Source organism: Suncus etruscus, chromosome 1, assembly GCF_024139225.1.
Source record: "Suncus etruscus isolate mSunEtr1 chromosome 1, mSunEtr1.pri.cur, whole genome shotgun sequence".
NCBI classification, from domain to species: Eukaryota; Metazoa; Chordata; class Mammalia; order Eulipotyphla; family Soricidae; genus Suncus; species Suncus etruscus.
The window spans coordinates 103928431-103940838 of NC_064848.1; the positions used below are offsets into that span (position 1 = coordinate 103928431).

Below are 12408 nucleotides of genomic sequence, written 5' to 3' on the forward strand. Positions count from 1 at the left end.
GTCTATTATTTTTCTAAAATCCCACAGATAAGTGAGACTATTCTGTGTCTGTCTCTCTCTGATTCATTTTACTCAGCATGATAGTCTCCATGTCCATTCATGTATAGGGAAAATTTTGGCTGGAGAAATAGCACTGAGGTAAGAAGATTGCCTTGCATATGGTTTATGATGATACTCTGCACTGAATATGAACTGACCCCTAGCATGTTAAGGAATGGCCACTGATAGCAGAGCAAGGAGTAAGCTCTGAACACCACGTAGTGTGGCCCAAACAAAACAAACCAGAATTTACAGAGACAGCCATACAGAGAATATATTGGAGATTTGTCCCTATTCAAAAATTTCTACATTGTCTCTACTAATGTACTGTTAATTTTCTAGAGGAAACAGGGCAGAAAATGTATGCTGAATATCTTGCAGTAGTAAGTTCTAGTTTTGATCTAGACCCATTTTGTGCTATAAAGTTTACTTAGTTTATCATAACATCTTTGTTTCTGCTCCATGAAATTTGCTTTTCACAGCATTTTTTTTTTAGTAAAGAGAGAAACACATATCCCTATTGAGCATTCTTTATGAATGGGGGAAGCCATGTTTTAGCTATCAAGTTTCTTGTGTGAAAATTGACATGTACACCCAGTTCAAGATTTCTGGCAATAAATTCAGAATTTCAAGTATATTGGTATTTGTTAATTTAACAAACAAGGAGGAAGTCTGTGTTTCTTAATCCCAAATTTATTAGATTCCATGTGACTAACCACTCCCTTCCTTTCTGGGGTGAAGAGGAAAAATTCTAGATCATCAGGTCAAATATTTCTCCAGTCTGAATTAACAATTGTATTAAGGGACAAATAATCTAAAAGAGTACAAAGAATCTTTTCAGAACAAAATTTATTTCAAAATAGAAGCTCAGTTGTGGAATATTTAGACTTTCCTGTTTATTGCTATAAGGAAATTCCTTGTATCTGGACTCTGCCACTAAGTCTCATTAAATTTATTGAAGCCCACTCAATCATTCTTCATTTCTCTGGATTTGTCAAATAAGATCACCGGTAAGAATTGCAGATTCTGCGGCCACACCCTCAGTGATCAGGGTTTAATCCTGAAGTCTCATTCCTGCAGGTGCTCAGACCATATGTGAGGCTGTATATATTGAATGCAAGTGGACTATAACACGCAGTGCAAGTGCCTTCCCACTGAATTATCACTGTATTATCACTCTCTCCCTGAAAATTAATTTTTATTGGGGGAATCATTAGCATATTTGTGCTAGAAATATTTTAATATTCTAAGTGTGTTTATTAACTGATATAGGGATCATACATATTTCCCTATAACTTTCCAAAAGATACCTAAAGAAATTAATACCTCAGACTTTAAAAGTATTCACCTATATGAACAAATATTTGATGGCACATAGTTAATAGGATTCTTGAATATCAGAACTATCCAGTAAATAATAATATTTTGTGGATTGCTGATGAAGATAGGAGATCTGTATAAACCCCACTTAAATTCCAATAATTAAATAATTGATTAATCATATATTTACTTTATTACTTTCAGAACTAATAAGAATTGTAGATTTGTCGGTATATTTCTAGAACAAGAATGAATATTTAAGGACCTTGTTTATGAGGTTATGAGTGTGATTCCAAATTGAAAGTAAGGTTATAAGACAATGAATTGCTGAAAGGAATGGTGGAAAGGAACAGTTGTGGCAGATTAGGTCAAAGGTTTTGGTAGGGCAAAAAAAGAATGTATTTAAGATTCAAAGGTAAATGCTGCTAGTATTTTAAGAAGTGCAGAAAAGGCCATTGAGTTCCACTTGTGAAGCAATATACTCACCCCTTCTACGCAAGGGAGAATGAAGCAAAGCAAAATAATTTCTCTTCAAAAGCAGCATAATCTGTGGACAGTCCAAAAAAATCACATGTTTGAGAACTGCCACTTTAGAAAGAAAATAGAGCTCTGAAATGTACTGCCAAGATATTAGTTTTAACTTTCATGAGTTTTCTGCCTGCAGAGCCAGTATCCCTTTGTGATTGTTAAACTCCTGGGGGTATATTCATTTTAGGTGTTAAGATGCATGCTCTCAATTTAACATATTTTCCCCTGGACTTCGGTTGATGATCCTCTGAAAACAAAAATGACTTTGCTTGGTTTGGCAGAAATGCAAGAAAGATAAGCTCCTTGGAGTAGAGTGAACCTGTTCCAATCCTTGTTTCAAGGTCTTTTAAAATCTGTGTGTCAGCCTGAGAAATTTTCATGTGTAATGCCTAAGTCTAACTATTTAGTTTGGCTACAAAGAATTGGCAAAGCATACTTTAATCATTTTGATGCTAACATTATCACAAGGCAATATTAAATCATTTTGAAATTGATAATATGTTAGGTTAGCCACTATTTTTGCAGCTGTTTTTCCTTGTCATATTTGTTTGAAATTAACCCCAATAGAATTGGTTATGTAAAATAAAGTAATTAACTATATAAAATTTATATTTTCCTCACTGTAAAGTCTAAAGAATTTAAACAAACAAAAAATGGCATTAAAGATTATTAAATCTTTTTCCCCTAACCAAGAAAGTAATTGTCAAAAATTAGGCACTATTTTTAGAAATTTCTGGGTAGTGTCTTTTTTTGTTGATTCATCAACAATCACTTTTGTTGATTTCATTTTGAATATTAATTGTAAAGAGTTTTACTATTCTAAACTGTTATTTTTGTCTCATTTCTTTATAAAATATTTTGCCTATCTATGTAAGAATGAAACCCTTCAGTTTGACATCTTAAACCTTGGCTATGAACCTCATTTATCACTGCATGACATATTCCCACAAATAAACTACTGTCATAATTTCAGTCCCACAAACATGTTTCAGTTTGTTTAATTTGTCTCATAACTGAGCTAAGTGGTGGGCATTGAAAAATAAATAATGGTGTTTGCTCTGATAGAGGTTATAATTCAGAATAAAAAATATCTGTTAAAAATAACACAGCATGCAAGTATTGCATACAAGGATCTAAATCTGTATAACATTACATCTTTTCTGTCTGGAACAAGTGTTCCTTTGCATTTTTTAAATATCACTTCCTTGGGAGCCAAGAGATAGCATAGTGGGTAGGACATTTGCCTTCCATATGGCCTACCCAGTTTTGATCCCTAGCAGCCTTCAAGGCAGAGTCAATAACAATGGAATAAAGAGACTCAAACTCTTAACAAGCTAAACTTATAATAGGACTTTTATACTAACAGCCAGGTGGGGCAAAGAGTGGTGTATAGGTACATTCTGGGAACATAGGTGGAGGGAGGTTGACACTGGTGATAGATTGGCCCTGAATCATTATATGTCTGATACCCAACTATGAAGGACTTTGCAAATCACAACAATTTCAATAAAATTAAATTAAATTTAGGAGATATATAATTGCTTAAATAAAGACCATATGAAATGTTTTCTCATGCTGTCTAGATCTGTTTTATTTTATCTGTTCTTTTCATTCCACTTTTTTCTCTTCAGTTCTTTTTAAACGATATACAATACTTAAGGGATATTAACCAAGCAAAAATAGGTTTAGTCCATTTTTAGATGTTAGAATATATTATTCTATTGTGTCTGGTTAAAGAAAACTATGAAAGTTATACTTAGTTTAATGGGAAAGCAGTTTTATAGTTTAAATTTTTATTAACAAGATATTTATAATTTGGAAGCAATACTCACTTGGAATTTCAGGTATTATGGTATCTAGCATACTATTTTTTTGTTTTTTCAAAACTAGGATACAAATCTAGCTCAGGGACTAAGAAAAATAATCACTATAAGTTATAAAGAAGAATATCAGCAATTCTCAAAAGTAAAATAATGACAAAGTCAATACTTGGTGGAATACGTAGCCTTTTAATTTAGGTTCTCATAGCAATTTTATAGAGCTTCAAAGCTTCCACGAAACTTTTAATATACCTTTATCAATATACTTTTTATTTTTAGCTAATTAATTAATATAAATTAATTGAAAATAATGATTTAACTATTTCTAAGTAGTGGTCTCCCAGTGAAAACTTAGAGAGACTATAGTCACCTCTGGAAGTATTTTTGGCCACCAGGGCTACACCAAGAAGTACTAGAGGGTTATGTAAAACCAGGTCTAACTCAAACTAAAGGCCATTTATTTCATTTATTTTAATTATCTCCCATAGTTTTAAAATCCAGCAACATAATGAAATCAAAAAGTAATTCATGCCACTATCTCTTGAAAGCTTGTTAAAAATAATAAGAACTGAAAACACATTTTTCTAAAGTTCGTTGAAAAAATGGCTTATTAATACCCAGACCTAAATTTATATTATAATTTATTTATATCACAAATAAATTAAAGTGGTAAGACTTATAGACAAGTATTTGTAATATACTGGATCAATGTTCTAATTTTCTAATTTTGTGACTTTGGGACATTTGCTTTTACCTTTACATAATTAAATGTTTAAATTTATGAATGTTTAAATTTGCTTAAATTCATTTTGATTTCCTTTACAATATCAAATTGTGATTCAATTACTAATATAGGCTCATCTCTTTCATAATACTATTTGTAGTATTTATTTTATTTTTTATGTTCATGAATATATACAATAGTCATAGTATAATTACTAAAGAAGAGCACTAGATAAAGAATATCAAAAGCAAAACAGGGAGAATATTTATTTATTTCTTAGGCAAACTTTAATGCAAATATTAATCATTTTTTCAAATATTTTATTGATAATTTCTTTTTTTGATGTTATCTTTGTACTCTGTTTTATGCATACTTTATTTTTAATTTAATTTCATTTATTTAAAGATGATGTAATTACATCATTGACAGAGTTGATCAATGCAGTTGCAGTTGATCAATGCATAGTTGTTTCAAGGTAAGTGGGAGCAAAAAAGAAAAGAAGAAAAAAAGAAAAAATGTACACAGCAACAAGCAAATTTGTAAAAACTATTTTATCTCCAATGAGGTCAATAAGCAATCTACAGAAATATCAGGAGCTTGTTTACCATTATGTTACCTCTTTTCTTTCATTGTTCAACATATAGTCACTTCAGAGAAACATTGGCATATAAATTGGTGTGATTTTACAGGGATTTACAGTATTGTGAAAAAATGGAGTTGTTTTATGACCATAAATGTAGCTACATAGTCCAGAAATTCAAGCAATATTGCAGATACTATAACTTTTATGGGGTATGCTTTTGTTTTCAGTTGTCAGGTCTTCTGGTATATGAATTACTTTATTTAAAGGCCACTATCACATAGTTGACAAAATTTATCATGATACACTTTAAAAGTTATGTGGGAGTCAAATCATTAAGAAATTAAAAAAGAAAAAAGAAAAAGAATTAAAGAGTACAGTATGAAAACAATTTTTGAAAATTATTGTATCTTACAATTAGGTCACTAGATCATTGTCAAAAGATTTAGTAAGCTCTTGTTGCTATAGCATCATTCTGCTACTTCTTTTGTTTCAAAACATTAAATGCTTTCAGGTACACATTGAAATCAAATTTGTCTAAGTCGGTGCGTTCCTATGGGCTGACGGTATTAAAAATATGGAGTTGTAGTGTGCTGCTAATTTGAGGAATTCTAAGCACTATTGCACAAGTTTCTGTGAGACATATTTTTAGTTTTCAGGGTTTCCAAAAGTTTGAGAAGGCATGAGAAGAATTCATGCACTCCGAAAAAGTCTTTGTGATGTCACCCCAAATACTTTCATACCTGGAATTTGGTCCGAGTCTGTGCAGACAGCTGTGATGAGTGGTAAAGCAGGGCCATTGACGCAGTGGCAATTTGGGGTGATGCATACAACTGACATGGCTTCAGTGAGCCAGGGACTTGGCCTGTCTCTTTTCTCAAAATATCCAGCTTCCAGTTGCATGACCCATGAACTAATAATTTTTCACAGCTTGTTTTACGTCTCTTTTGAGAATAGAGTGAGTCTATGGAGCTGAGCAAAATCAGACATTGTGACTGTGTTCTAATACCTTTAATTTCTAATAATGTAGAAACAAAAATTTAGAATATAGTTGCTTCTGTATTTGTATATTGTAACGATTTTCATATTAATTTTAGTTATAAATATTTTATCAATACAATTATTTTAATATATATCTTTTTATAAGCAAGTATATTCTATATATTTGCATAAATTGGCACTATCATGCTGTTTATATGTTTTTGCAATGTTGGACATTTAATGCCTTTGAAAAACTAATTGTTTATTAAGAATCTTATCTTTATCTCTTTATGTACTTTTCTATAGATTTGCTGCTTTCAAATAGCTGTATCCCCTTTTTGGGTTCATCAGAAGGACTGGATTTCCAAACCATTCTTTTAGATGAGGAGAGAGGCAGGCTACTTCTGGGAGCCAAGGACCATATCTTCCTGCTCAGTCTGGTTGACTTAAACAAAAATTTTAAGAAGGTCAGTTTACTTGTAAATGGTTGGCTAGATTTATATATTTTCACCTATATTCTTCCCTTTATTTTATTTTAGAAGATTCAATACAAAATGTAGTAATTTCTATACATATGAAATCACAAAGATGGACTATATTACCTCTATATATAGTTTGTATATTTTCAGTTTAAATACATGTACATATTCTTTGTTAGACTTAAATGAATATAATATTAAATCTTCAAAAATAAGAATCACAAGCATAAAAATAGTTTCTAGACAATAGATTAGAAATAATGCTTCATACTAAAATGTCATATTACCTATCTGTCAAAGGTTTAAGTTTCCTTTGTATGAATTAAAAATTGGATTATTAACTTTCAGTTTAGAGAACATAGCATATTTTAGTTAATAGTGTGGCTATGGTAGTGATTTATCACTGATTTTTTAAGCACACATTTATTTTAAAACTAAAGAATTTTCTAAAATGGCCTATTAATATTTATAAAAAGAAGGTTAATATTTATGCTTCATCTCTGGCTATTAGGAGGACTTTTATTACTAAAAGGAAATACATACATACATATATGTATATATATAATTATTTAAAGATGTTTCCTACCATATTTACAACAGTATAATGATCTAAAATGATGCCATTTTACACTTTATCATTATTATTGTCCACACATTATCATTTGTGATCCACAAAGAAAATATCACAGTTTAGATCAAATAGATTATTATTAGCAATATCAATATCTATGCATAAAATTAATATGAAGGCTAAAGGGGTCTGAAAAACTGGTAGATAAGATATAATTTATGACTCATTTTTATCATTTCTTTCTATTATCTTTCTAAATTATTCTGACATATAATAGCACTGCAAGGTTTCAGGTCAGTGGTTCTCAACATTCAACTGATAATTCTTTCTTTCTTTTTTGTTTTGTTTCGTTTTTGGAGCCACACTCGTTTGATGCTCAGGGGTTACTCCTGGCTAAGCACTCAAAAATCGCCCCTGGATTGGGGGGACCATATGGGATGCTGGGGGATCGAACTGCGGTCCTTCCTTGGCTAGCGCTTGCAAGGCAGACACCTTACCTCTAGCGCCACCTCACAGGCCCCAGATAATTATTTCTTTTTATTTACAAATAATTGTTTACAGATTATTTTTTAATCTTGAAGCATCCTAGAAAATTCATCTACAAGTACTACTATAACCCTTTTAAATTATTTTTAATAATTATATATTTTTAAATATTTTAGTTCACATTTTTATATTTGAATACAAAAGTATACCTCCATTTGTTTTTATATTGTTTAATTGGTACTTGCATTAAAAACATTGTATTTAATGCTTCTTTAACCATTTAATTTAGCATTTTTATACATGTTTTCCATATTTTCACTAAAGAAAGAGTAAGTTTGTTTTTTTTATAAATATTTAGACGACAAATAAGTCTTGTGATAACTCATATTCATCCACCATATCCACCATACTATAAAGTGGTTCACATCATGACCAGCATTGAAAATTCTGGCCAATACCATAGTTTCATTTTTGTGTGTGTCTGCTTCCTTTGATAGAATGTGATTTGGACAGTGGAGGTGTGAACTTTAAGAATTCAAATAGGAATTGTAGCCAAGGCCAGGTGCACCGGTGAGCCTGAGGCATACAGAATGGTCTGTTTGTTTGAGCATAATTTACCTTCCATTACAAAATCTTCCCGAAAGTCATTAAGGAATGGTCAGCCCACCTAAAACTCTGTGATAATGAACATGTTCTTCACGGTCCATTAAGGTGGTCACTTGTTAGTGGTGGTGAATAGCCACAGGTAATAGGTGAACACTTAATATGCGACTAGTGAGTAAAAAAAAATAAATCTTTACTAGGAGAACGTAATGATGCTATCTACCAATACTTTAATCAACAGTCAATGTTTTGATATGATATGACTTTTTTCATAAACTATATCAAAGAAAATTATCATCAATTTTTGAACTTTTCCTTTAAAATATAGTTAAGAACATCTTTTTCCAAATATGGGTAAGTTTTTGTGTGAGAGCAAAAAAGAATTTGATGTGTTTCTTTCTTTCTTTCTTTCTTTTTTCTTTACTTTTTCTTTTCTTTCTTTCTTTTTTTCTTTTTTCTTTTTTTTTTTTTTGGTGCTCACTGCCTTCAGGGAATGGAAGAAAATGTCCACTTATCTGAACTGAGAGTATTAGATCATCACTTAAAATAAATTCTGATAGCATAACTTCCTTCTGTGACTATTTTAAGCTTCTCTCTCTCTCTTTGGCCATATTCCATGCTTGAAATGTGTTAATATTTAACAAAATAAATATTTATGAAATATTGATTTCCCTTATACTATTACATACATAAGCAAATTTTGAGCACATAAAATCAACTTCTATGCTAGAGTCTGACTTGCTGATGATATTTAGTTATAACATAATGCTTATTATTTATATAAGAGTTATATATGAAGAGGTAAGCATTCATGTTTATGTAGGTATCTACGTTTTTAAATTATATAAATCATTGCAGTGCTAAAAGGTACTTCACAGTAGCAAATAAGCATCAAGATATAGTACTTCAGCAGTGTTTAGACTTATGTGGTTTGCACTGGCTCAATGCCCCTCGGCAGAAATCCAGACTCCTCTGTGGAAGAAACCACACATGTTGGGACTCTGTGGAACTGAAGGATACCCTTTGTACTCTTTAGAGTTAAAGCAATCTACAACACATAATTGAGTTATGAGTTACTTGTTGGGAATTTTATCCTCTGGGAAATTAAAAAAAATTCAGTTGAAGTATTAACATTTAGGATATATGTTTCCTTGAGACTTTTGTCAAAAGGCTATGCTTATGGAAAGATAGTCATTATCATTTCATAATTACCACAAGTATTTAGTGTGGAATCACTGAAAACATTGTGATAATTTTTATGAAGCACCCAGAAATAAATACCTTGTTTTCCTCTGCTTAGATTTTGAGTCCAGTACAATGAATGGCATTAGTATACTCTCAAATAGTGACTAATAATTGAATATAGAAAAACATTACAAAATTTTAGTGTATCTCTACTTGTAAGTAAAATAAAATCTAGTGGATTAAGTTTTAAAAATGATATTTAGAGAACTAACAAGGCTGATTTATTTATTTTTAATACTAAGTTATATAGAGAATGTTAGTAGACCTAAAGGAAGTGTAAACACTCGTCACAGTTGGGAGTCTAATTTAAGTAGATTTTTCCAAAGTTGCACAAGGTCTCTCTCCGTATAAGAAATATCTCAAGGATTTCTCTTTGGGACAGAATTCAACATCGATTTAATATTTTATTTCCCCAACATTAAATTGAATGGCATACGTAAAACCTACCAGAAATGACCATATTTCAAGCAAAGGTATGGGTTTGAAACTGTACAAACCACTCTGAAAGCTTCAATTGCCAGACCAAACTGATAAGGCAGCACACATTACAATATTTTCTTCTAGTGTAAAAACATAACAACAGTATTTAACTGGGCTTATTTTGTAAAAGTTAATCTTTATTTTCTTATTAGTTCAATGAACCTGGCCATTAGAATGATTTCTATTCTCAGTTTATAACTTGACAGGTATTTTTTATTCACTAGTTTGCTTATTTTGCATTTTTCTAGATAAACACCCAGAAGAGAATGCTGAGTGACTGTTTCCAATTTTATTCTCAAAGTAATAAACCATGTAGTCAGTGTTGGACATTGAATCAGCCCCTTGAAAGGAAGCAGCTTAATCCCTATATTAATTCTTTGCCCTACTTTTGATGTTATACACTTTAATGATAATTCAATTATTTATATTTATGTTTAAGATCTTGATTCCTCCTACTTTATTTGCAGTATCATATATATATATATATATATATATATATATAATTTTCTTTGACCCCTCTATAATCACTTTCCCTCACTTTTTTCTCTCTCTTATAACTAACTACCCTGTTTATTATATCAAAAATTAACAGTGGAAATGGTCTAGGGTAAGGTGCCTGCCCTGTATTTGGTTGACTCAAACAGACTGCAGTTCGAATCCCAACGTCCCCTATGGTCCCCCGAATCCCGACGTCCCCTACGGTCCCCCGAGCCCGCCAAGAGTGACTTCTGAGTCAAAACCAGGAGGAACCCCTTAGCGCTGCCGGTTGTGGCCCCTAAACAACCAAAAAGAATAAAAAAAAGACAAAAAAATTTAATCACTTGCAAAATCTGTACTGTTAAAACTTCCTGAAATTATTTTTCAAATTCTTGCTCATTTCTTTGTTATCTTGAAGAAATTTATTTAATATGACTCTTTCACTTACTGTCTTTTTCTCTCTATGGTTCTCGACTCTTAGTAGACACTGTTATCTACTAAAACTAATAAAATAATGCTAGTTATCATTAAATTTTAATTATTTTTGTATGTATGGCAATTGCATATCGCCTATTCAGGGTCCTTCACATCTTCTTGGTGAGAAAAATGTCAATGACAATTCTTCTTCTTTTTTTTTTCTTTTTGGTTTTTGGGCCACACCCGGTGATGCTCAGGGGCTACTCCTGGCTGTCTGCTCAGAAATAGCTCCTGGCAGGCACGGGAGACCATATGGGATACCGGGATTCTTAAAGTCAAAAGAATTCAAGGGGAGCCGTAGCGGTGGTGCAGGGTGTAAGGCGACGGAACGCTGTTCCATCCCCTGGTGTCCCATGAGGTCCTCCAAGCCATGAGCGATTTCTGAGCTCATAGCCAGGATGAACCCCTGAGCGTCACCAGGTGTGGTCGAGAAACAAAAACAAAAACAAAAAATAATTCAAATATTTTCCTGCTTTAATAAACATCTAAGTTGATTGAAATATTTAATAATCAGTAATCACATTGATCACTATACTTGGCGTGAGAAAGTGGAATGTAAGTTTCAGTAAGAGTGATTCACTTACGGAAAGATATTTTTAATATTGTAAGTTACTGGAGGCAAACATAAATAAAAAATTTATCTAGATAATACCAAAGAAGGTTTATATTGTATATGAGATCATTATAAAGATAAACCCTCAACAAGTAAAATTATATGTAGAGATTTAATTTAATTTCAGAATATAGTCTTGGAAAATTTTCATTCAATTGAAAATTCTTAAAATTATTGTTTCTCTGCCATGTATTGTTAAAAATATATTACAAGATTAAAAATAATTATGTTTATGTAAGAGTTTCTTTTTAATATACTTGTTTCATGATTTATAATGAGATTTAAAAAAACTACTTTTTTATATCTCTTCAGACCTGTTAATTTTATCTCATAAATGTTTTAACTTTTGTTGGGGTTGGAATTGTTGGATAGAGTAGTTTGCATGATAATGTAAAATATTAAAAATTTCATCATTTTTCTATAGAGTGCGTTTAACAATTATCATAAAATTCAGGACTAGAAAAATAGTGCAGAGGCTAAAATACATTTTGTATGTGGAAGAATTTATTCTATGCTTGGCACCAAATGTTTCCTGAAAAATCCCTGGGAACAACATGAAAGGTTCTCAAGCACCACTTGCTTGTGGTCATAGAAGTCCTGAAAACTTCCAAGATAGTTTGGGCCATCCCTGGCACCACAGAACTCAGGAAACAGTGTTTTATTGACTCTTGTAATGAGCAATGGTCTAGATTGCCCAGAATTTCTTGGAGGGAATTCTAGGCCTCCTGAGTAGCAGCTGGGAGGCTCCCCCTAAATTATAAAAAAAATCTAATTTACAAAGAACATATTAAAAATTTAAATATATAAATGTATTTAGGCAACATTAAATATATTTCCAACAGAACTGTATATAAAGTAATGTCACTTGGGTTAATTTGCATTTGTCAATCATGGTTATATGTAACCTATTTTCAGCATTTGTGGAATAAAATGGGATACATGTTTAGTAAACTATTCTATTTTTGTGTCCTATTTTACTTGTGTT

General features: G+C 31.5%; 1 protein-coding gene across 1 annotated transcript in view; it reads left to right on the plus strand.

Annotated features, from left to right (window-relative positions):
• The window catches only part of SEMA3D (semaphorin 3D), a 116361-nt gene that overhangs the window by 14908 nt on the left and 89045 nt on the right, over positions 1 to 12408 (plus strand). Inside the window, exon 2 of the mRNA XM_049772797.1 lies at positions 6299 to 6459. Within this exon, the coding sequence (XP_049628754.1) occupies positions 6299 to 6459 (161 nt within the window). The remainder of the gene's footprint in view (positions 1 to 6298; positions 6460 to 12408) is intronic.